This window comes from Euprymna scolopes, chromosome 19 (genome assembly GCF_053919585.1).
Source record: "Euprymna scolopes isolate OS-2025 chromosome 19, ASM5391958v1, whole genome shotgun sequence".
Taxonomy (NCBI): domain Eukaryota; kingdom Metazoa; phylum Mollusca; class Cephalopoda; order Sepiida; family Sepiolidae; genus Euprymna; species Euprymna scolopes.
In genome coordinates this window covers 22,608,564-22,636,169 of record NC_136500.1, presented here as the reverse complement: position 1 = coordinate 22,636,169, position 27,606 = coordinate 22,608,564, and the positions used below count along the sequence as shown (strand labels likewise).

Here is a 27,606-nt window from a genome sequence, read left to right as displayed (position 1 = left end):
CAGGTGGTGGGGGAGGGGGTTGGCACTACTTTATAAACCCAGATTTTTTTTTATATTCTTTAGAAAGTAATATGATGATTTTAGAAATAATCAACTTAAAATATTTTTGGCACTACTTTATAAACCCAGATTTTTTTTTATATTCTTTAGAAAGTAATATGATGATTTTAGAAATAATCAACTTAAAATATTTTTGGAAAATAATATTTGATAAAAGAAAAACATAATGAAATGATTTAATCATTTGAAAGGATTTAAAATATCGAAAAATAATGCACATACGAGATCCCTTCTATAAGTTTCCAAACTTTTTGTAATTGTCATAGACCCTTGAAAATTTAGTATGTTATTGCTATACATATTATGAGATGACTGGCAAGTTTTTATGACTTCAGGTTCAAATAACCAGCTAGAGTAAGAATTGGAATGCACTCTACTAATACCTGATTGTCGCAGCTGGTGAATTTCAAAAATGCAATCTGGACGTGACGAGACTTTAGAAGAACAATATGTAGGGACTGCCGAAATTCACACGATGTAACTTTATTATAAATTAATATTATCAGTATAACTTTTGTACCATTTAAAAGAAGAAGGGCAAAATAGACTAGTAATAATTAAAAAAAAATTTTCATTGTACAAAAATAATGAAATTGCAAGACGAAAATCTTCTTTACATAATTGATGCTTTAAAATAATAGATGTAGTAGACATTCCGAACGTGAAAACATATCCGTATTTAATAAATCTAGCAAAAATCAACTAATGGTCTGATTTTCGTGAAATTTTCGATACTTATCCATTCTAGAATAAAATTACATATAAAATGTAGTTTCTGTAAAATATATGAGGGGAAATATTTTTTTAATGGGTGTCCACCCCCCCATGTTTATTTTTTCAAAATTCGAATAAAATATATTTAAATCTATCGAATTTTCTGTTTATTATGAAACATAAGAGTTCAAATGAGTAAAAAATATTCATTTTTAAAAGTTTAAATGCACATATTGAACAAAAGCTTACCTTGAAGCTGCAATTAAGAAATTTATATAAATTTAATATTATTATGATTTTTTTTTATACCGTTTTTTCCTAATTCATATAAACTATAATCAGTTGAATTGCCAAGAAAAAATAACTTCTTAAAAATTAACTGATTTTTAAAAGATTCAAATGATTGAAATTCCATTATTTCAAAATGTCCGCTACAACATAGATTTTTTAATTAATTGTGTGAAAATTTTTTTTTAAATATAAATTTATAATATAAACATGGCTCTTGCCACCTATTTTATGGTCAGATTAAAACCGATTCAAAATTAATATTGCGTTAAAATCTAGTTTTTGTACATGCACTGCAATATTCTTGTATGTCTTGTTTTATGAAATAAAATATGGAAGCTGGGACTGAACCAAATGAACTGGTTGATTGGAACATATTCACTTCCTCGGTTGCGTTCGCCGTTCTAAAACTTCACGGCTTAACTCGATTATTCTGTTAGTGTTTACTAAAAACTAACCAAATTATCTATTAAAAGTAAGTTGTTAAATTATTTTTATAAATTTTTTTTCTTGTGTTTTACACAATTTTTCCAATTTTAGATACTTTAAAAACTCAACATTTTTCGTTAGTGTTTGTTTTTAATTTTAGTAGTAATGAAGTGGTCGGACTGGTAAAAGGGAAAATTATTCCCAAAATAGGATTTCAGGGGAGGTGGGGATGCTCTTTCATACAAATAATTTAAATCGTTCCAAAGTATCGAAAACTTAAATGAACAAATAACATGTGTAGTGAACTAACAAAGTATTTTATTGTCGCTTCTGCTCTTCCGTAGATGTCAAAAAAGTCACGTAACATTTTATTTTTGTGTTATGTTTTCTATCCCCACTAAAAAAAAAAAATAGATTTTACTTAATTATTTCTAACGATAATGATGAATCTTTTTTACATTTCGATAATTTAATTTTTAAGTAAACTATTTGAATGTAAAATAAATTCCTATTAAATTTATTTACAGTAGTAAATAATAGTTAAAAAAAAAAAAAAAAAAAAAAAAACGTTTCCTATGGCTCGAATGCAAGCAGATCAATTGATGACGTCACCAGATCATGTGTACAGTTTGGAAAAGTTCACATAAAAATGGTAGTCCCTAACCATATGCAATAAAATTCTGTTTTAAACTTGTAAAAAATGCCACAGTTATGTTGTTTCATCGATGCTATGCAAAAGCTTGCCGAATCCTCATGAGAATGAAACACTGAAAAATCTGTGTAGCTTAATTGGCATATATATTTTAAAATCTTATCACCTAACTCTAGTTACATATCGAGCGAGCACTGTCGAAGTAAATGCTGGAAATAGATCCATAAAATTTTATATATATATATATATATATATATATATATATATATATATATATATATATATGTATGTATGTATGTATGTATGTATGTGTGTGTGTGTGTGTGTGTGTGTGTGTGTTTTGTTCAATTTAATTTATGTCCAATCATTTATCTAGATTACAAGTAAATTTTCATTTCCAAGTATTTTTTTATTAAAAATATAAACTTTTTGAAAATAAATTAAAGGGGGATAACTCCGTGTTGCTCTTCTGTTTTGGGAGAGACGGATATCTTTCAAATAATGGCGGAACTTCCAGTCACGTTGGAGTTAAGGTAAATAAAGAAATAAATTGTGTTTTTAATCTGATACTTCATTAATTTATTCATTTTGAGGATATCAACAATAGCAACGTTGTTTGAAATTTGCAATATACTAATTATTGCAACCGTTGTATTCTTCGTACAAAAGGTGAATGGAATTTATGCAGAATACGGACCGGACCGGACCGTGCTAGTTTTTTTTAGATAAAAATTTCAAATTAAATTCAATTTTTATGGTATATTTTGTTTATTACGTTGGAAGTACACAATAGTTTCATAAAATCACCTCACCATGTTAAGAATGGATTTCTGAACAATAATGTTATTATTTCAGCACGGACCGTATTGTGCATTATTAGTACCGACCCGACATGTGTCTCTTACATTTTTGACGCTCGGTAATGGCTCAAAAATAAAAAAATAAAGCAAAACGCTGGTAGAAACGCAAATAATAAACGTTACCGTGACATCTACTTGGTGGGTTTCTACCAGTATTTTGTTTTGGTACTCATAATAACGTTATTATTTAAAAAGCCATTTTTAACATGACGAGGGGAGGGTATTTTGTACCTAGTCTGTACTTTAACCTTACAATTGAATAAAAAAACATATCATAAAATTTTAATTAAACGTGGAAATACGATTTAAAAAATAGCGCGGATCACTCTCTGCATTAGCACCTTTGTGTTATTTTGGGGTCATCGTCGAGACTTCAGAGATCTCTGCGCTATTTTTTTTTTTTTTTTTTTACAGATACGCTACAACAGAATACCGACCACTCTAATTTGTTTTTTTAGGGATAATCGAGGTCGCTGACAACGAATCTGTGTGCTAATGCACTTACTGATCCGCGCTATTTTTTAAATCGTATTTCCAAGTTTAATTAAAGTTTTATGATATTTTGGTACTCATGCAATGCACTTATTGATCGGTGATGAAATAATAACGTTATTATTTAAAAGCCATTCTTAACATGGGGAGAGGAGGGTGTTTTGTACCTATTCAGTACCTTACAATTGAATAAAAAAACATATCATAAAACTTTAATTAAACTTGGAAATACGGTTTAAAAAATAGCGCGGGTCAGTAAGTGCATTAGCACCGTTTTTGTATTCAATTGTAAAGTTAAAGTACAGAATAGGTTCAAAACACCCTCCCCTCTCCATGTTAAGAATGGCTTTTTAAATAATAATGTTATTATTTCAGCACGGATCAATAAGTGCATGAGTACCCGAATCTGATAACCAAACCTAGGGCAAATTTACTGTTTGCATAGTATTAACCCCTGAACCCACAAACTACTTTCCGATATTTTACAGCTTCCGTTTACGCTACGCACGAGCACGCAATAACATAAACGGCGGTTGTTGAATGTGCCTTCACGTAGCAAACTGCCTTTTCACATGGCGTACGAATCTTGTGGAACATGTAAACTTATACGAAAAAGAAGAAAAGCACCAAGTAATTTCTTCATATCATAAACAAATTTAACTGTGATATTCAGTTTCAGCACCCCAGAAAACCGGCACTGTTTTTTTTCTACTAAGAGATTCTTTCATTTTTTCATCTCATAATTTAGGACGCTAATTATGCTGCCAGTAAGTTTACAGAAGTATACTTTTGTTTTTCGTTCTTTTTTTCATTATAGAACAGTATAGTTGTTAACAGATGCTTCTGCAGTTTAATATTTCACAGAAGAATCGTTTAATATTTCACAAAAATTCTGTTTACATTAGGGGGCAGGTGGTGTTGTGGCGGCCACCACAACACTACCCACCCCTCCACCACCCCCTAATGTAAACAGAATTTTTGTGAAATATGTGAAATATTAAACGATTCTTCTGCTCGGTTAATGTCGGCACCTTACTTACAGAAAAACGGTTAATTAAACTACAGACGCATCTGTTAAAAAACTATACAAGTTCTATAATTGAATACCCATCTGAAAAAAAGAAAAAGAATGAAAAACAAAAGTATATTTTTGTAAACCGCTCGTGTAAGCTTACTGACAGCATTATTAGCATCCTAAATTACGAAAAAATGAACGAATCTCTTAGTAAAAAAACAACGCCGGTTTTCCGAGTGCTGAAAACGAATATCACAGTTCAATTTGTTTTATATGAAGAAATTACTTGGTGGTTAGAAAGTGGGTGCTCATTTTACGTTAAATTTATATAGGAAAGTGATCCCCCACTTTTTGAAAAAGTAATTTCTTTATCATGAAAACTACTTATCTGCCCCAAATTAAATGTGATTTTCCTTTTCAGCACAACCGAAAACCTTTAAAAGTCATCATTTTAAAGTTTGTTTGAGGAGGTGGAAAGAAACTTGACATTGACCAAGTGGTTAAAAAAAAACAAATATATCACAAATAAATGTTATCAAAGGCAAGATAAGTTACTCTTCTACCTATTTGGAAAAGTTTTTAGTGCTTTTACTCACTTTAAAACGTGTAATCGGTTCAAAAATCATACAATGTTTATCGATATATTTTAAAAAGAAAAATGGTGGCATGCTTGCTGTTGAACGCGGTAAGTTTTGAAAAATGAGTTCAAACAAACAAATTATACAAAATACTGTTAGAAACCCACCGAATACATGTTCGCTAACAGTGTCAGATGTCGCCATTAAAAATGAGTGATAAAAATTTAAATAATTAGACTCGCTGTCTTTCAAAGCTTATAACTACTTGAAAAATGTAATTTAAACCATAATTTTTTTTCAATAAAAGGAGCAAAGACCAAATTTTAAAATTATAAAAGTTTTAATAGAAAAATATGCAATATTTTTTTTTTAATCGGTTTTCTTTAAAAACGATTTCAAGAAAATCAACAAATTTTAACTTATTTCAAATATAAAAATATATATGAATTCCAAAAAATCACTTACCTATAAAAATAATAATAAATGGGTGCTTCCATTCTTCATTGTTAAGAATTTGTCCATATTTATATTTTATAGTTCATGCATTTTTTAAATAAAAGAATATTTTTAAGCAAGGTTTGAAAAAGACCGCGATTTTAAATTTACATGAAAAATTTTTTAAATTTATATGAAAGTTGTCTCTCTTTCTTCCAGTTAGAAATAAGGAGGCCAAAAACGTAAAAACAACACATTAGACCAAATATATTTCCCGGTAGTAACCATATAAAGAAATAAACATTTGAAGTACTGATATGTGTCTTATCTCCCCTTTGAATTTCTGACATGTGTTTGCTGTTTTTCGAGACGGATAAACACATTACATTAAATAAAAACACTCAAATATTATCCAGTTAGATGGAAAAGTAATTTATCTTGTCTTTGATAACATTTGTTTGTAATATATTTGCTTTTTGACAACTTTTTCAAATCTATATGTATAGTAAAACAAACCCATAATTTTATTTCATAGACATATATTTCTTATAAACGTTGCGGAAACAAAACCAGACAAACTTGGTAAAAAAAAAACAAACCCAAAAGAACTACCCTGCAGTTAAAATTCAGTGCGGAATTAAATTCGCCACACACCTGCCACTTTTCATTCACTGTGGTGTGATGTTTGACCTCATTAAACACGTACCTTTCACATCACTTTTTTTAATGATTTTATTTCACACATTCTCAGTTCTCTGGCATCTTAGTGTGGCGGTAAGTCCTCAGCCTATTAACCTCAAGGCTTCGGGTTCGAGCCTATCTACCTACCAAACTTTTTTTTTTCTTTTACACCTCCAAACACCCAGGCAATGCCGGGTGTCCCCGCTAGTATATTATAAAGTTGCGATTTCAAAAATATATATCCATATGAATTGGCCGCATTAGCTTGAATTAAAACTGAAATAAAAACTTGTGAAATATATATATACTAGCAAAAGTACCCGCCGTTGACTGGGTTCAAAAACAGCCTACAGAAAATGGACTCTGAATTATGAAAGTATGATAGGTTATGAAAAGGAAAGAGATAGCTTCGAATTTGGGGGTATCAAAACCAAAGAAAAATATGATGAAAGTAAAAATAAAATAGATAAACCCCATAATTTATTATACCATACCTGTTCACACTGAAACACTTATCACAATATTCTGTGGATCTATATTAAAAAACCTTCTTAAATTTTGTGACATATTTCCATTCTATGGAGGTCAGGTGTGAATGAACACCCCATAATTTTATTATACCATATTTCTTCAAACTGAAACATAATTATCAAGTATACTTACGCAGATAGATATGAAAAGTCTTTATTAAAGTTTGTGCCTATTTCCATTCTATGGAGGCCAGTTAAAGTTTGTGCCTATTTCCATTCTCTGAAGGCCAGGCGCGAACGCAGACCCCACAATTTTATTATACCATTCCTATTTAAGTTAAAACATACTTATCAAAGTATTATTATGTACATCTATATCAAAAACATTGTAAACGTTTTTTTTTAATTTTTTATTTCCATACTTTGTGGACCAGGCGCGTATGCAGACGCCACAATTTTAATGAATCATCATTATGCCAGATAAAACATACCCATTCCTGTGTCTCGATACATCTTCTATCATTATATGTGATCAGTTTTCTATAATAGTGAACCATATGGGAGCCTAATCGTGACCAGACACACACACAAACGTTCAGCTTTATATTATAGATATATATCTATAAAAGTGAACGTGCCTGTCTGTCTATGTGTGTGTGTGTCTGTGTACATTTCTCTACACAATAACTCTGTCAATTTTAAGTCTACAGACTCAAAATTTGATATACAGGGTACTGAGATTTGGGAAAATCTTTGTAACCCGTTTTCGGCCAGAAATTTGGCTGTTCATGCATCAAAGTTCAACGATTTGACTTTTGAGAACTGTACTAAACTCTTCCGCCAATTTTGGATATAAATTATTGAAATTTTAGATATAGGTTCCTTGGACATGGATCTAACTTAATAACTTAATCGGAGCCCAAAATAATAAATTTTAAGGGGCCAAAGTTATAAAAAATTGACCGCTTTTTTTTTTTTTTTTTTGCTGAACATACACCTCCAAATACCCGGGGAATGCCGGGCTTAAATGCTATATGTATAAACTTGAGTTCCTTCAGCTATAACCGAAACCAAAACTTGAAGAATTCTTGATAAAATTTATATATCCATAAAAGTGAAATTGTGTGTGTGTACATTTCCCTACCAAATTACTCTGTCAATTTTCAGTCTACAGACTCGACATTTGACATAAGGGGTATTGAGATTTGGGAAAATATTTTTCATCGATTTTCGGACAGAAATTTGGTTGTCAAGAGGTCAGAGTTCAACGATTTGGCCTTTGAAAACTCTACCAAACTCCTCCACCAATTTTGGGTCTAAATACTTGAAATTTTAGATGTAGCTTCCTTGTGTTACAAGAACAAGTTCCCTTTTTTTGTAAGTAAGTAAAAATGAGATAGGGTAGACCCAGAATTCGAACCCGGAAAGCTAGGTTTGTAATTAAAATTCAGGAAGGTATTCCCATTGTTAGTTTTAATATAAAATAGCAGATATGTTTGTTTGAAAAGGAATTCGATTGTGTAGAAATGTTATAGTAAAAAGGAATTTGATGATTCAGTTCTGTTTATGAAAATTTAATTAAAATAAGGTTATCTAGAAGCGAACAATAGAAAACGAAAAACATATTGAAAAATAGGTTAGGCCGAAAATAGGTTAGAAGAATTTGGTCTGCAAAATAGGATAGACATGTGGAGAACAGTGCATGTTTTAGACACGTGAGGCATGTCAGGCCACGGGATCGATCAAGCACGTTTTTGGCCATGTGATGACGTCATGGCTGAGAGATTAGTTCTCAATATAGTTGGCTAGTTTTAGTGGGAACGAACCGAGACAGAGTCAGATGAATCCCCCTTTGGAAGCAAAGGGTTAGAAGTTGAAATCATGTAGTGACTTTTAATTTCTGGATGTCTTCATTGACCAGTCGAAGTAATAAACATCTCATCATTTTGTAACTGCGTCTTGTGTTGCGTCTTTCTACCAAAACAAAGGTAAAGTGAAATTGTATTTATATGAACTTTGAATATGTATAATGTATTAATATATTTTTAAAAAATGTTTTTATGATATTGTAAAATGTCTTAAATGTATGTAAATGTTATTGTATTTTTGCAACAGGAATTAAAAGTCATAATTAGGGAAATATATTAAAATGGAAGGATTTAGGAAAAATAAGATGATACTGACAGGTGGTTTGCCTAGAAATAAGTACAGAATTTTAGAAAATTACGTAAACTGGTGTTTTTGAGAGTTTTTACAGATGTGATAAGCCAAAAGAGAGATGTCCTTTTTTAATATTTGCTTTTTGTATTTTTTTTAAAAGTCCATAAACATTTTTTCGCAAGATGTGTAGCTTGCCGGGTAAGAATTAGAAACGTCCCATTCGGAAAAAATAATGGATCCTGTGAATTAGGTGCTTATTAGCTCCTCACACGTAATGACTCCAAGCAGAATAGTAAGTCTCGGCTCAATAAATTAAAGGCAGGCGGTGAAGGATAGAAGAATCCTTAGGATACCAAAAGGACTATGAGAGTCAGTACCACAGACAAATGACATATAGCTTAATGAGGTGAGAGAAAAGTAAAATATACCGTAGGTATGTAAGAAGAGATAGCCTTATTTTTTTATTTTTTTTTAAAGATGCATGAATGAGGGATATCTCTGCTGGATCTTGGAAGCTCTGATGAGAAAAAAGAAAAATCACAGAAATCGGGCCATAGTTAGAATTTAGTGCGCAAATAGGAATCGTGGCGCAAGGTTTGGGGGTTAATTAGTTAAGGGTGATATTTTCTAAATCTTCATCAAGTTCCGAGAGTCCAAGCAAGGAAATCCAAATGAATCAGTGTGATGAAAAGGTATATCTTAATAATTGAAAGTCAACCACAAAGATTAAGTATGAGCTTTGAGTATGTTCCAAAAAGATAAGACCAGAATGAAACAAAGCCATACTTAATAGAACAACCAGGCAAAAGATACAATCAGGACACTTTTGGGCGAAAGAAGTCATCGATTTCGAAAGAGGTAAAGTGAGACCTTGAGTTTACGGCATAAGGGTGGCTGGATAAAGCAGCTGATGTGGATCAGGAGAGGAATACCCTACACCCAAAAAGTAAAGGCCAGAGAAGATTGGAAAGAGTCTGATCTAATAAATCTGTAGATCAGGAAGAGAGTTAGGCCCAGGATTGACCCCTGAAGGACTCCAGCATTAATACTGAGGACCTCTGATTTCTGCCCATCAATCACTACTCATATTAGCCTATCAGAGAGAAATGATTTAATGATTGAGAAAATATTTCCAGTTATACTGTAGCTGGAAATCTTGTGAAGTAGGCCTTTAGGCATTACCTTATCAAAGGCCTTTGATATGTCAAGAGCAATTTCCCTAAAAGGAAGCCTTTGTCAAGAGATTCACTAATCCTATGAGATATAACTGTTAGCACATCTGTATATCTGGCAGAACGGAAACCATAATGCATGTCACTAAGAAGGTTATTTCTGCTGAGGTGGTTGACGACTTATCACCTGAATTCTTAAATACAGGGCATACTGACAAGGTTTTTTGGAGGGTGTTGGGAAGCATTTCTCCTTAAGGCAGCGCTTAAACAGTTTCGTAAGTATGGGGGCAAGTTCTGGTTGAAGCTTTTTCAGCACTATGATTGGAATACCGTCAGGGCCAGTTGCTTTACTCGAATCAAAGTTCTTGATTAGCTTGGCGACCTCATGCCTAGATGTTTGTATGTTGCATAGCATGTTGTCTGTTATAGGAGGAAATACGGAGAGTTGATGGCCTTCGTCGCATAGAGTAGAATTAGCTGCAAAATTCTTGGCAAATAGTTCAACCTTGTCTGATGCTGACGAGATGACTTCAGGTCCATTGATGATGGTTGGGATAGAACACACGCTTCTGTTCAGGATCCTGTTTGCTGTTTGCCAAAACTGGTGGGAACCAAGCTGCTGCTCAGCTACTTTGGATTTAACAAACTGAGCATATAACTCTGTTGCATTTTTTATTACTCTTTTACAGTGGTTGCTGGCAGTCCTGAAAGCAGCTTTAGTCTCAGTACATCTATTACGTTGGTAGCTATGGAAAAAGTGATTTCTGTGCGTGATGGCAGCAACACATTCTGGGGAGAACCATGGCTGGCTGTTAGGTTTTTGTTGGAATTTTTTGAATGGTATGAATCGGTCTATGCCTACAATTAACCATTCGGTCAGGCAGGTCTGATACTATCGCGGACACATCCTTTTAAAACATGAAATGCAGGGGTAGATCAGATATAAATGTACGGAAGCTATCCTAGTCAACCATTCGTAGTGATAAATATAATTCTTATTTATTTCACATTTTAAGTAATAAGTGCAACAAATTATATCATTATAATAGCGAAATCTGACAATCGAAAAATTGAATTTTCATTAAAAAAAAATGTGTCGATTTCAATTAAATGCAATCATATCTACTTAATTGTCATGTCACAATTAGTTAAATACAACTGGAATATTACATAAAACAAGTATTTTTATAACTTTATTAATCTGTGAAATCCGTCATTAACTGACTTCATGCTGTTTATATGTGAACTAAATTTGAATTTTATTTCGAAAACTATTTTCATAAATAATTTTCTATCATTGTTTTTCGTAATTTTTGGATATTTTACTAAATTCGAGATGACAATTATAAGTAGATATTGATTTTAATTGGAATTTAAAATTTCGAATTCCGCTATTATCATATAACAAAGAAGCGCCGGTTTTTCTGTATTTTTTATATTCAAATACTGATTTATCTCCCTTAGATTTTCTCCTGTTAATAAATTATCTCCCTTAGATTTATTGCACTTTTGACTTAAAATATGAAATAAATAAGAATTATATTTATCACTGCGAATGAAAAATTAAATGCTTTAAAAAGTTTTACATACTAACTTACATTTTCTTTTTCGTGTGCACTTTCAGAGTAGAGGTGTTCACTGAGTTTTGCCGTATTTCGTCCATGAAATGAAGGCCGGGGAGGGGGGGGGGTAAATTAATTTAAGTGACCTAAAAGAAAATCGATCCATGTCCAGAACTGTACGTCTAATGAAAAAAACAAAAGTAAAGAAAAATCTGTATGATGTATGTACCCGTGACGAAAAGAAAATATCCTAAACCAAAAATCACATAAATTGATCAGGTAGTTTTATTTTTATGGAAAATAATTTTTAGGCAAATTTGAGTTTTTCAGTACTCTTGCTCCTCATGTTAAGAATGGATTTCTAAAATTTCGATTAATAGTTACATCCCTTGTTACTTTGAAATATTTTCAAGATGGTGTCGCGAGATAATCAGTTGTAGTTTAGTCCTAAAATGTAATAGGCTTACCTATTATAAAAAAAAAAAAAAAAAAAAACTAGAGTTACCTCCCTTTTGGTTTTCTCATTTCCTTTCCGAACACTTTAAATAAGGCCCTGTCTCATTGGCCAAAGGTGACGCCCATCGACCAATCACGGCAACCTATTTATTAAGCGGGACTAGAGGTTCCCTTTAAACTCTCTCTTTTGTTCAACCCTCTGTGAAGGAAAGACTTATTATTTCATCTCTCTTCTTTCCAAACTTGAATGGGGCCATCAAACTGAAGATGTTAAAATAAGAATTTTTGGACTTCTTAAAAAACCGCAAATGCAATTGTTTTGCAACCTGCTTATTTTATATTTGTATTTATTTGAAGTTTAAATACACTTTTATTGTTCTTTGACTTGTATAGTCGTGTTTCTTTTTCGTCTGAGTCTTAAGTGTGTGGTCGAAACACAATACTATTATTAAGTCATATTTTTGTTTGTTCACAATTTGACTAATATGTACAAGAGGTACAGTTTCATAAATACATTTTCATACTGAAAACGAACGTTTATACACTTTTATTCCCTCATCATTTCTATACATACTATTTATTCAAAGGAAATCTATATTAATGGAGTGACCTCATTCGCATTTTACATTAAATAAAATCTATTTTGATAATTAACTCTGTTATTAATGGTTATTAGTAGCGGAATTGTTTTAATTGTTCTGTTTAGAAATATCATTTAAAGGGCGCTTATGGCAACAAAAACTCCGATCTAGGGGAGATAACCAGCATAAGCATATTTTGCAAAGTATAATTTTGGATACTAAAATAATAAGTGGAACAAGGAAAGAATGTTAAATGAAAAAAAAAAAAAAAATTACACAAATATTATAGCCGAGTCCCAGAAATTGCCGAAACATTTTACAAATTGGAAACCAGCTAGGTTTTTGATCTCATGCCAAAAGACACATCAAAAATTGTTGGGGACGAGAACTGAGATGTTTCACCTTCATCTTATGGAGTTTCTTTAACGGAAAAAGGAGTATTCCTCTGTATAATTATTGCCATCAGGGAGCAAGAGATGATGTGATGTTTTATCTTCGTTAATTAATAAGTTTATTTAATTTTTATTGTTGATTAATTAACATCGTTTCATTGTAACACGTTTTTGTTTTGTGTACGTTAATTAATAAGTGTCTCAAATTACACCTTATAAAATATTCTTATTTCTGCTATGTTTATGCTGATTATCTCCCCTAGATCGGAGTTTTTGTTGCCATAAGCGCCATTTAAAGTTGATTTATGTATTATTATCCGATATTAGTTGCATTTAAAAACGGAAGTAAGCTTTATTTATTTAAACTATGAGAATTACTTCCTGTTTGATTTTCATAGATAAAGATGGATGTGTTTTATGCTTCCATAAATCCAACATGTAGTCCACTTTCAGGAAAATTGTAACAAGTTAGGATATTTGGCGGATCTTAACTAGTATGTGACTAAATCTTGCATGAGGCAATATGTCTTGACCAGGCAATGGTGGATATATATATATACATATACTAGCATTTCGGCCCGGGTGTTTGGAGGTGTATGCTGAGCAAAAAAAAAAGGTCAATTTTTTAAACTTTGACCCCTATTATGGCCCCTCAAAATTGTCGGAGGAGTTTGGTAGAGTTCTCAAAGGTCAAATCGTTGAATTTGACCCCTTAACAGCCAAATTTCTGGCCAAAAACCGCTCACATAGATTTTCCCAAATCTCAGTACCCTGTATATTAAATTTTGAGTCTCTAGACTTAAAATTGACAGAGTTATTGCGTAGGGAAATGTACACAGACAGACACACAGATACACACTTTCACTTTTATAGATATATAGATATATATAGCTAGTTTAAATATAAAACTACTTGATCAATTTACATGATTTTTGGTGTATGATATTTTCTTTCTGTCACAGGTATGTATATCATACAGATTTTTTTTTAGCGAGAGGAATTCTGGACAAGCACTAAAAATTGATGAGTTCCTTTTCTTTTTTTTTTTAAATTATGAAATAATTGCTTTAAATTAACATTCATTTATTAATAAATACTGAAAATTTTATCAAAATTAGCTAATTTTCTGATGTTTGAATTTTTTTCAGTCGGAACTTTCATTTTTGGTGTTAAAAAGCAAATACCTTTTCTTTTCCTTATATGACCCTAGCAATCTAATCCAAAAAAGTATTACTGGATTGGTTTAAATAAGACCATAACAAACTATGGGGAAGTTCATATCAAATTAGATTTAAACTCTGTGTGGTTTTTTTTAAATTTTTTTTACTTGAGAGTCATCACTCACCAAGACCTGAACGCCACTTAAGTATAAGGGGTAATGAATGTAAGGTGGTAGTGTAGTAATTGTTAATGATGTAAATTGGGTAGACTTTGGTTATTTATGGAGACAGTTCAACAAGAATTTGTTTACATTGAACTTGAAGGTTACCATGTTCTATTAAACCGGGAAGCAGGCCAGTAGAACTGTGTTCCACGAGCGGGCAATTTTCAGAAAGAAGATTTGTTTGTGGAATCTAAGTTTAGATTTAAGCACAAATAGAGAGTGGGGGAAATCATGTATAGTGGTTGTAGCTAGTCGAGTGTTTTTTGTGAAAGTTTGGATTTCTGTCGAGCACTTGCCATGAAAATAATGAGCAGAGACAGGCTCACAATGTCTCTTCTGTGGGAAAGAGGTTGCGTAGAAGAGAAAAGGACATCACTTATTAGGTTCCAAAGCCGGTTTTAAACTCTATCAAGGCAGAATAGGGCACACCAAGCAACTCCTGCCCAAATGTGGCAACAGTACTCCATTTTAGGGTGTACCTGGCTCTTATACAGATAAAGGATTGCATCGGCAACGAGATACCTACTGGAACGGTAGAATGATCCAAGTATTTTCCCCTGATCTTCGCAGCAGATTTGATGCAAGTGTTCCATTTCAGATCAGGAATGAAGGTCAGTATGAGAAGCGTGTCAAGACATGGAGCTATTCATTTCAATTACACATGATATTGCCATGTATGAACCTATAATTGTTACCACTCCCCAGATATTGGTAAAATAGCAACTTCTGTTCAATAAATCATGTATAATAGATATTATGTTCCAGCAGTACATTACCCTAGAAGGGGTTGATATGCCATAAAACAGATCTAATCATTATCCAAAGCTATTCTACCTAAATTAATTTTCAGACATGTTCCTCCCTCCTTCTTTCTTGCTCTCTAGATATATATATAATATATATATATATATATATATATATATTTAGCATTACAAGTTGATTTTTTTCTTTTTAGATAATTGTTATTTTATCAACTTGCATGAAAAGAGCTATGTAAAAGATACTTAAAGCCGTTTGAATTATGCAAATACCATCAGTAGTTTATAAGTTATGAGAATTTTAAGTGCCAAAATTTATGCTTTTCTGTGGACATTTTTCTGTAGAAAAAGTGGGCTAAATTACGGACCTCAACATTTCAAGAAATTTGGTAATTTCGCCACCATTTATTTATTTTCCAAGCTATTCTCATGAAATTTGGCAGTCTTATGTAAAATTGTGTGTTCTTTCTGATTATGCAGTCAAATCTAATGTATCTCTTTACCATAAGCCATGAATTATAAATTCAGATGTACAAATTTCAATTTTTTTAAAACTGGCGCATGGTATCATACAGTGGGTGTCTATTTATGAACAAAGCTAAGTATTATAGTGGTATTTAAATATAGCTTTATTGTGAATAAGCATTTTCCTGCCCCCTCACTAAAGAAGAGCTTAATCTTGGGTGTAGCCATTGAATGCCTAAAGAGCATTCATGGCCGGTATTTACTACTTTCCTCAAAAAAAAAAAAAAAAAAAAAAAAGAAACATTGAGTAGATATGAATTAATCTCAGAAATATATCAAAGAAAAATTTTCATATAGATTTTGGATTTCTGTAAAAGATGGAAATTCCCATAGTCAACCAGAACTTATGCATTTTGGGACCAGTCCAATTGTTAATTTTGTTAATCCTCTCTATCTGGCACAAAATATACCCCTATTTTCTGAGATGCAACCATAAATCGTATTCTACATGAATTCTCGATGTAACTTTCACAGTACCAGGATACCAGGAATCCTGATAAGCAACAACTATATATTCACCAGTTGATGGTAATTTTTGTCATTTCTATTCTGTTTTACTGAAAATTCAATTATGTAAACAAAGAAATAAAACGGTAATTTTTTTACCTTGTTTTTACCTTAACATTTAAAATTACTTCTATAGGTTTTAAGGTATGCTGAAAACGAATATTGCATTTAAATTTCTGCAAATAAATAAGGATATTAAGCAATGTCATTTCTTATGTTATCGCTGGTGGCCATCTTGATATGCGCAAGCGCAACCCCGAGAAACTATGCACAAACGCGCATACCAAGATGGCCACCAGCAACAACATAAGAAATGACATTGCTTAATATCCGGAAAGCTACTTATTTGCGAAAATTTAAATGCGATATTCGTTTTCAGGATACTCGAAAACCTATAAAGGTAATCATTTTAAAGAAAAATGTTAAGGTGGAAACACGGTAAAAATTTACAAAATGCATCACAATGAAATTCTTTATCGAACTGCCTAATTATTCGTATTATTATTATTATTTAGATACCCTCAGTTAAAAAAAAAAAACGGTTTCTTTTACAGATTCGAAAAAATAGTCTTGACAATGAATTAAAAATAAATTCAAGTTTCATGATATCTTTTTTTATTTAATTGTTAAGTAAAAGTACAGAATAGTTAACAAAAAACACCCTTCCTTCCCCATGTTAAAAATGGGTTTCTAAATAATAACGTTATTATTTCAGCATGGTAGCATAAGTGCACAAGTACCTTTTATTTGTTATGCTTTTTTGTTTTTTTGACCACTAAAAAACACAATTCTACCTTAAGTACAAATAAGTAGTTAAGCGCATGTACTTAGTACATTTTGTTGTTTTTAACGCTTTTAGTGCATGTGTACTAAAAGCGTTAAAAACAACAATATAGTATTGTTTGGAAATCAAATTTGAAGAACTTAAATAATTTTTTTAAATTGACGAACTCAGAATAAAAAATGACTAGTCTAGTAAGACGAAAGCAGAAACTGTTTTCTATTTTTAAGAGAATGCTTTTCAGCTCAGCGCATGACGTGCTTAGCGACTGTTTTTCCGTAAGCGAATTTGATTTTTATAAAAGATAACATTTGAAATAAAATTCCGCGCAATTAATAATTATCAAATATTTACATATCATACATGAAAATAATTCTGAAACTATTGTTTATATGAAAATGGATGATATATGCAGATTTATCTCATCAATTTTGAAATATTCTTCGTCAACTTTGCTCGGTCGTAACTTTGCTTCCTATCGTCGTAAAAATAAAAATCAAACACCAGTAGAGATGGACTTCTTTGTTTATATAGCCTGTAAAATTTCAGCCATATCCAATCAAATTTAACCCCGCGCATGTGTCTCCAAACGTAACGTATAAAATGAAAACATTGAAAAAAGTGTTTTCCTTTTTGTCGTCATTTTTTTACCAATTTTTCATTTTTAACTTGGAGCATAAAAACATTGAACATATGAAAAATAAATTAACATCATTGGAATGCTTATTTTATTCTCTTTCCATCAACATAATTCTTTTAAAAACTGACCCACAAATAAAAAAGATATGACTTGTTGAAGCACATTAGGTATGTAATATTGCTGATGTCCACGAAAATACAGCATACGCTTGTAATGCTAATATATTGTATATCAAATTATTAATGAGGTTACATTTTTTAAAATATTTAAGGAACGCATGAATAAAAATCCTTGAAACTTTGAGAAAGTGCTTGTAATAATATTCAGCTACTCCAGTCTGAAAGTAAACGTATTTAAAGCAGTATTAACGAAACTATGGCAGAAGATAGGAATATCTGTTGATTTCAGTGTGTCAAGTTATTAACGAGGTTGAGAAAAAAAACACAATATGCCATAACTTGTTTATTGAAATAATTTTCAAACATTAAATGAACTAGGAAAAATCCTTAGAGCACAATAACTACATAGCAATTTCTGCGTTGACATAATTAGTAGGGGATATGCGATTCCTTTTTATGAATGACATGTAAAAGACGTTGGTCCACAGAATTAGTCAAATTTGTGTTTTCATCAACAGTTATTCCTCTCGATACCTCTTCGAGAGCATCCCACAACTCGTGGCACCTCTTGGAGAGCATCCCACAACTCATCTTTGCTCTTAAATTGGCATCCACTTGCATAGAGACGTCACTTCATGATACTCCAAAGATTCTTAATTGGATTCAAATCTGGTGAATTTGCAGTCCACTCCATCTACCATAGCCCAGAGAACCCCAGTTGTTGCAAACACTCTTTGCTTTTGTTTGCTGCATGCAAGGGAGCATTATCCTGCATAAAAATAATGGTTCTTTTGGACGTCAACTTTTGCTTATTCAGCCATGGATCAAAGTGCTCCTTCAGAAAAGCTATGTAAGCATTTGACATCACTTTTATGCCTTCTGGGACTCTCCATGGGCCAACTAAAGTACCTCCGATAATCCCAGCCCAAATCATTATCCCCTCACCACCTTGTTGGTGCCTTAAACGCTGATGACGATGTCATATGTCTAGGACCCATCCCTTGCTCCAGCCATCAAGAGTGACACGCATTTCATCCGTGAACAAAACTTTGGAAAAATCCGTTTTCATGTTGTCCTCTGCCCATTTCAATCGACTTTGTATGTGATATTGCTTTAATGGAGGCTTTGTCACAGCTTAACAGACTGTGCCACTTCTATCAGAAGGCGACACCGAGTACTTTTTGAGACATTCTTCAATCCGGCTTGGTCAAAGACTTCTCAACTTGTCTGCCCAGGGTTCTTAACAACTTCACGTTTAATTTGGAGTAGAGAACAGCATGAAACAACTCAAGATTTACCTTTATCAGCTCTCTTACATACCTTTGTAGGGTCCTTGACAAAGTTCTTCACAGTTTGATGGTACCTTCCTATCATTTTCGATATTTCGATAGTAGTTTTACCTTTTGCTAGCTGTTCTGTAATAGTACTCTTTTCAGAACTAATCAAACCACCTTTACGACCCATTTTATTGACGAAATAAACTGCCTTGTTAATAATTTGACACACCTCAAATACCGTAAATTCAGCAATTACGATGGCAAGTTGTTTACATTGCGCGGAACAATACGAAAATTTCACAGTACGTGGCAGCTCAGCATTGCCAACGTTTCCGAAGCTTTTGATACAAAACTACAAGTAAGTTTCTGAAACTGGTAAAAAAATGTTATCTCGTTAATAATTTGACACGCAGTGTATATTGTGTATTGATATTCATATTAAAAACCTTTTTTTCTATTTATTTAAAAAGAAAATATAATTTTGTTATATTTGGGTCATGGAATTGCATTTATCTGTAAAAGATCTAGATAATTTGCATATTCTTTTAAACATTCATTTTAATTAATTCCTTATTAGTTTTTTGGTTTTCTTATGGGATGTTCATCTTTAGTTAACTATTATGTGTAATTATATTCATGCAGATATTCTACATGATTTATACTTGCATAATATTTGCGTAAAAAGGTTATATTAAACAAAAATCTCTTTCTATATATATTTATGTATGCGTATATACACTCGTGAGCAAAAAAAATCGGCCAAACAAATTTTATACATTTTATTACACTAAAAGCTATATTGAACAATGAACAATTGAACAAGGAAACTTAAACAAGACTAATAACACAGAACAAGACATTTACTTTAATAAATGCTTAGTATGGAATTGCATAAGATCAATCCTTTTAGGCATGCTCTCAACCAAAGTGAAACTCTGAAGAGGAGATGCTATTCCATTCGCTTTGCACAGCTTCCCACAGTTTGTCATTGTTTGGAAAAGTTCTTCCAGCCAATGCACGAGATATTATGGGCCAAATATTTTCAATTGGATTTAAATCGGGGTTTTGACCTGGCGAAAACATCAGATCAATTGAATTATCAGAAAATCATTTTTTTGTGCATTTAGCAGTGTGTGCAGGGGCATTATCATGTTGAAAAATAATGTTCTGGAATATTCCCAGCTTCTGGATATTTGGTAACAGTCCTGTTTCTAATATTTGAATGTATTCCTTTGTATTTGTTGACTTCTCACATTTAATAAGTTCTCCAACTCCTGCTGCAGTAAAAGTTCCTCATACCATTATCCCTCCATTTCCATGTTTAAATTCGGGAGCATCATCACTAACAAGACAAAATCTTGATTCAATTGATTGAAACATTCCTGAACCAGTCTGTATCTGGCTTGCCACAACATAGGAAAACCCTTTTTTTTTATCATTGATATTCTTCTTAGATAAAAATGGCTTCTTTGCACACCTTTTAAAAGAAAATCTTATTTCTTCTATTCGTTTAGATATTGTATATCTAGAAAGAGAATTTACAGCCCCTTTTTTTAATTCTTTGCTATGGTCAACATAAGTTTTCTTTCAATCCTTCAAAACAGTTAATTTAAGCCTGTGGTTGTACTTCAAAGTGGATGCTCTAGGGCGACCAGATCCAGATTTCCTTTTTACCAAGCATTCGACTTCAAACCTTTCACTAATGCGCTTCACTTCAGAAAAAGATGTTTTCACATTTTCTTTTCTTAAAATATCAAAAATCTGTTTGTAAGTCATTTTGGACTGCCTTAACCCTGCAATTTGTTTTTTGTATCCTCACCAAGATGCGGTTTTACAATTTTTAGGATTAATTTTTATACTTGTTATTATATGCTATAACAATAATGATCTGCAAAATAGAAATTTTCAGTTAAAATTAACAAAAATTCACGGAAAAATATTGAAAAAATCGATTTCTTCCTTCTTTCACTCTTGGCCCATTTTTTTTTTGCTCATGAGTGTATATTTGTTTTAAAAAAATTTGCCTACCAAACTCCTCTATCAGTTTTTGGTCTACAGATATGAAACTTAATATATAGGGTATTTGAACCCATGCAAAACTTTATATTTGGGTTTTAGACAGGGAAAATCCATGCAAAAGTGTGAAAATTAAAAAAATGGAATTGGCCAAGTGAAGGTCAAATGACGGCATTACGAATATGCATGCATAACATAATAGCTATTGGTTCATTTTTTTAATTTTTAGCCTTGCAGCAAACATATCTTCTTCATAGTTCAGGCATTAATGCCAAAGGAAAAAGTAAATCATAAGTTAAACGTTTTGGTTTTAATTCTCGGTGATGGTGCATTTTTTTTATATTTTTAATTTTTTAAATCATTACTATATATTGGGTTCAATATAATAGTAAATACAAAATCTGCATTTAGCCTGCTAGTATGTATATATATATATATATATATATATATATATATACTTGTGGAGAATTCCCTGTGAAAGACAATCACGACGCGTATGTGATAAGGGATCCCTATCCCTGTTGCCAGTGACCCGGAAAGGTCACATTTAGTGACCTCTGACAAAGACCCCTTCACATACTGAGCATTATCTTTGATTAAAATATTAATTTATTGTGACTATATGCCTCAACCGAGAATTCCAAATTGGAATTTATTCCAGAGTATGTATCATATTATAAGAAAAGAAAAATGTGATACACCGGTCATGGAATGTTACGACTCCAAATGGCAAGTTAACCCAAGGTTCTTTCATCAGTACTGTCCTGAAATAAGCCAATGCACAATTCAACATGGCAAAAAGAAATGACTGGACAAAAGTACAAGACTATACACATATATGTATATATATCAGCTATTTTATTATGCAATAAAATTTAATAATCACACAACAAAACATAGAATGCAATGTCGCAATTGGTTAAAAAACAAAAAAAACATGGGGCATATAAAAGAAGTCAGCAAATTAAACAATATCTTTTTTTTTCTTTATATCATATAGAATAATATTTGGTTGTCTTTATATCATATAGAATAATATTTGGTTGTCTTTATATCGTATAGAATAATATTTGGTTGTCTTTATATCGTATAGAATAATATTTGGTTGTCTTTATATCATATAGAATAATATTTGGTTGTCTTTATATCGTATAGAATAATATTTGGTTGTCTTTATATCATATAGAATAATATTTGGTTGTCTTTATATCATATAGAATAATATTTGGTTGTCTTTATATCATATAGAATAATATTTGGTTGTCTTTATATCATATAGAATAATATTTGGTTGTCTTTATATCATATAGAATAATATTTGGTTGTCTTTATATCATATAGAATAATATTTGGTTGTCTTTATATCATATAGAATAATATTTGGTTGTCTTTATATCGTATAGAATAATATTTGGTTGTCTTTATATCGTATAGAATAATATTTGGTTGTCTTTATATCGTATAGAATAATATTTGGTTGTCTTTATATCGTATAGAATAATATTTGGTTGTCTTTATATCATATAGAATAATATTTGGTTGTCTTTATATCGTATAGAATAATATTTGGTTGTCTTTATATCGTATAGAATAATATTTGGTTGTCTTTATATCGTATAGAATAATATTTGGTTGTCTTTATATCGTATAGAATAATATTTGGTTGTCTTTATATCATATAGAATAATATTTGGTTGTCTTTATATCATATAGAATAATATTTGGTTGTCTTTATATCGTATAGAATAATATTTGGTTTTCTTTATATCGTATAGAATAATATTTGGTTGTCTTTATATCATATAGAATAATATTTGGTTGTCTTTATATCGTATAGAATAATATTTGGTTGTCTTTATATCGTATAGAATAATATTTGGTTGTCTTTATATCATATAGAATAATATTTGGTTGTCTTTATATCGTATAGAATAATATTTGGTTGTCTTTATATCGTATAGAATAATATTTGGTTGTCTTCATATCATATAGAATAATATTTGGTTGTCTTTATATCATATAGAATAATATTTGGTTGTCTTTATATCGTATAGAATAATATTTGGTTGTCTTTATATCATATAGAATAATATTTGGTTGTCTTTATATCGTATAGAATAATATTTGGTTGTCTTTATATCGTATAGAATAATATTTAGTTGTCTTTATATCGTATAGAATAATATTTGGTTTTCTTTATATCATATAGAATAATATTTGGTTGTCTTCATATCATATAGAATAATATTTGGTTGTCCGAAAGCAAATGTCTGAGGAATTTAGTCCAGCTGTTCACTGCGAATGGACAATTACACTCAACAATCTTGTGACACTATTTTAAAAAGTTTGAAGGATCAAGAAACTCAAAAAAAATTTAAACTTTACTTTAAACTTTTAACAAGTACGTCCAAAGATGGAGTACTGCTGCCACATCTGGGCAGGAGCTGCTAAAAGACTAAAAATAGACTTTGTAGCTTAGTGAGGGATGCCCTTTTTTCTTCCTCGCAACCTCTCTCCCACAGAAGAGACATTGCAAGCCTGTCTTTGTTTTATCATTATTTCCATGGCAAGTGCTCGTCTGAGCTCTAATCTCTGGTCTCCCCTTGCCAATCTTTCACAAAAAACACCTGTTTAGCTGAAAGCACTGTCAATAATTTTCCCCACTCTTTATCTGTGCCTAAATCAAAATGTAGATTCCATGAACAAAGTTTCTTTCTTAGAACTGCATGCCTACAGAACTCTCTTCTGTTTGCCTGTTTCCCAGCTGACTACAACTTCAAGTCCAACATAAACAAATTCTTGATGAACCCCCCCCTTAAGTAATCCAATTTACCAAATTTTCATTACTAACGATTACTACGATATTATCCCATTGATTACTGTATACTCAATAACCCTTATCCTCGAGTGGCCTCCAGGCCTTGATAAGTGGTGACTCCTATTTAAAAAAAAAAAAAACTTTTGCAAGCTTTTAGAAAAGCTTTCTTAACCTGATTAGTTTATTTGATATTTGATTGTGTACAACATTTTTTCCATCACGGTATGTACACCATACAGATTTTTCTATTTTTTTTTTCTGTACAAGCATACTTCAGCTAGTTTGTAATATTGTTATTTGCTACTAGTAAAAAAAACAAAAATCAATTTCTTCCTTTCACTTTATATTCCCACCCCCACCAGGAGAAAAAAGTTTACATCCTGAAATAAGTAAGGGAGATAATCCAATCTTTAGAATGTATTTTTAAATTTATCTGTTTTTTTTTATAACGTAGATTCCATGAACAAAGCTTCTTTCTTAGAACTGCACGCCTGTGGAACTCTCTTCCATTTGCCTGCTTTCCAGCTGACTACAATTTGATTGTCTTCAAGTCCAACGTAAACAAGTTCTTGATGAACTGTTGCTCTAAGTAATACAATTTACAAAATTTCTACTACTTATGATTACTACGCTATAATCCCATTAACTAATGTTTACTCATTAACCCTTATCCTTGAGTGACCTCCAGGCCTTGATAAGTGGTAACTCCTTTGTAAAAAAAAAATTGTTTTCCCTTTCTTAAACTGTAAACTTGATACAACTCCATAGAGCGTCCCATCAACAGATTGATGCTTTTTTTTGTTTTTTACTCTAGTTCATTTTCTGAATCTTTATATTGATGTGGTTTTTAGCTAAAATGTAATTTTTTTTTGTTTTCGTAGGAATGGTAACATTTTCTCTTTTCTTTCCTTTACAGTGGTGGTGCTGAGCTCTTATTCGATAATATAAAAACGCACAATATCAAATTACCTGCCAAAGAATCTAATTCATGTAAGTTAAATTTGAATTTGGTTTCTTTTGCGGCACAAAATGTATATTTGTTTCACTTTATCTGTGAAACGTTATCCATTCGTATTCAGCAAGCAATGATTTCATGGGTACAAATTTCAAATACAAAATTGTAACAAATTATATCATTATTAGTTTAACGTCCATTGTACTTGCTGGCATTACTTTGGACAGCTTTTAGAATTTTACTTCCAAACTCGTCTATCTCTCTCTAATCTGATCTTTATCCATCTTTCTATCAAGTCGATTCTTATAATTTTTTTCCATGTTTTCCTTAATCTTCCTCTATGTATTGAACCTTCTACCTCAGCTGTTCTGCGTCTACTAACCCAAGAACTCCTATCCATTCTTTCAACATGGTTATCTTCCGCTCCAATGGCAATAAAGTCTCAACCATTATTGAAATGGCTTTTTTCCGTATTGACTGTGATATGTTGCTGGTCTTGTGCAGTTCTAGGAAGCCAACCATCCCAGATTTTACCTTCTTCCTTTGAGAAGTAGGTTAGTTTATTGCTAATCGCCTGAGGCGTCCGTTTTAAGGAATACTAATAAGGCTAGCCATGCATTTTTTTTTTAAGCAGGCCAGAGAGTTCTTCCTCAAGAGCACCAGCTTTTCAAATCCAACTTTCTGATCCGTGTGTTACATCATCTCTCTGCAAGAGATATAAATAACTCCTGTTCTGCACACATCTCTCTATACTATTCAAATTTAATCTTACTTTGAAGTCATCAGTTATCTTTTAGACTATCAGCCTATCTTTAAGACTCACATTACACATTTATCACATTATTTTTTCGACCTGTTAAAACATATATATTTTATACTTATATTCTTTTTTTTGTTGTTTTTTTGTAGTGACCGCATGTTTTGGTTTCTTTTCAAGACACAGTTACTATCGTTTGTGTTAGGTTTTCTTAATTGCACACATTAGGGTCAGAATAAAAACGGATAATAATAAAGAAGCAGTTAAATTTATATAAGCATTTATTCTCACATGGAAGAATAGAAAGTGGACCTTGATTTTTGTTTTTGGCAGCCTTATAGCTTGCTTCCTTTATTTTGTCCTTTAGTTTTTGCATTCAATGCATGATGTTTCTGACAAAGAGGGAAGAATTTCTATTTTCTGGGTCAGGATCTATTCATTGTTGGCAAGTTTTTGACCTTGAAGTTTTCTTCTGCTCCTTACATTAAGTGGCTTCATGTCTTGTTTGGAGTGATTTTCATAAAAAAAAAGAAAGAAAAGTTTGTCAAAGACTAAGGTAAATGAAATCTATAGAAACCTTGTATATAAAATGGTTAAAGCCTCAGACATGATTAGCAAATGAAAGTGTATACAAAAATGTTCCAATGTTATATCGTCCAATGTATATAACAGTTGTAATGTTTACAGAATTTCTGGTCACACTTTTGTTAAAGAAGTGCAAAATTATATGCACTTTCTTACATATTACCAGTTCTTACCAATTACCAGTTCTTTTTCTTGGTTTTTAAATTCACAACAATAAATCATTTGAATCAAAGCAATTTACTTGCACTTATTGACTCTAAGCAGACATAAGAGAGAGACAGCAAACAGAATGTCTTTTGATCGGCAATGTGTATGCGAGCGGTGTTATGTCTGTGCAGGGCAACTCAGAAATGTCACTCCCTGCTCTACAGCTCTCGACTATGTTGATCTTTGTGTTGCTCTCTAATATTTTTTCAATTTGGAATGTTCATTGTCTTCAGTTCATATTCCAGTCGCGGTTAGAGTGTTGGACATCCCATTATTTCTGCTTTAGGTCATTTTTCAGGATCCCAACTCTCGATTGGAATGTAGGTTCGCGTCATGGCTCAGCAATCAGCTGATATCTAGCATTGCGCGTGTGCACATACATCCGATATTTTTCGGTGTCACCCTGGCCAATATTCAGTACCAATATAACAAACTAAAGAACATGTATTACCAGAGTGAACGAATAATAGAGAGAGATGTGTGGGCTAGTCTGGGATTATCGGTGACTGTGACCAGAAGGGAGTCTATAGACTTATGACTGTGAAAGATGTTTGACAGATGTCCGTTGTGAAGCCATACAAAGATGCAAAGACAGTCACACTGTTTCTAACAGCTTTAAAACCTAGCCAGAGCAGAGGATAAATCCAGTTTCTTTGAGTAGGGTAGAATTAGATATTTTTGATTTCCAGAAATACGAGAGTACATTGTCTTATTGGCTAGTCATGATTTAGTGAAGATGACTTGTATATGATACAAGGGAGATAACTACTTGCTAATTCGGTGTTTGGATATCAAAAAAATGCATTTTAAGAAAAAAGGTTATAATCAGCTCACCTACTTCCTAGTTTTCTGCGGAGCGCTACCGGAAGCAGTGACAAGGCAAATCAGTTCCTTCATTTTTATTGTTCTTCAGTATTTTTATTGTGAAGTGATTTATTGAAATAAAATATAAGAAAATGACATTTTTGAAACATATGAAACGACTTTTATTCCATAAATAGATAGGCACTCGACCAAGTTATCCGGAAATAGAAATCTTCTTTCGCTCTAGAAAGACATGATATGCCAGCTACCAGTTGACAAAAAGACAGCAGACGGAACACTTGTGCAAAAGCGTTAAGTATTTTTTTTCTTAAAACTAATCCTAAATGTGTGTTTTTTTTTTTTTTTTTTTAATGTTACCTTGTGTTTAAACTTATTTTTCATGTTTTATTTATGTATTTTGTCTGTATTCTCCTGTCTTATCCGTCCCCCCCCCCCATGCTACAAAGTAAACGATC

At 31.9% G+C, this 27,606-nt stretch overlaps 1 protein-coding gene across 1 annotated transcript in view; it reads left to right on the top strand.

Moving 5' to 3' along the window:
• The first annotated feature begins 2,588 nt into the window (after positions 1-2,588).
• The window catches only part of LOC145303487 (ubiquitin-related modifier 1-like), a 79,275-nt gene continuing 54,257 nt past the window's right edge, over positions 2,589-27,606 (top strand). Inside the window, exons 1-2 of the mRNA XM_080144906.1 lie at positions 2,589-2,676; positions 24,739-24,812. Of these exons, the coding sequence (XP_080001032.1) occupies positions 2,645-2,676; positions 24,739-24,812 (106 nt within the window). The 5' untranslated portion in view covers positions 2,589-2,644. The remainder of the gene's footprint in view (positions 2,677-24,738; positions 24,813-27,606) is intronic.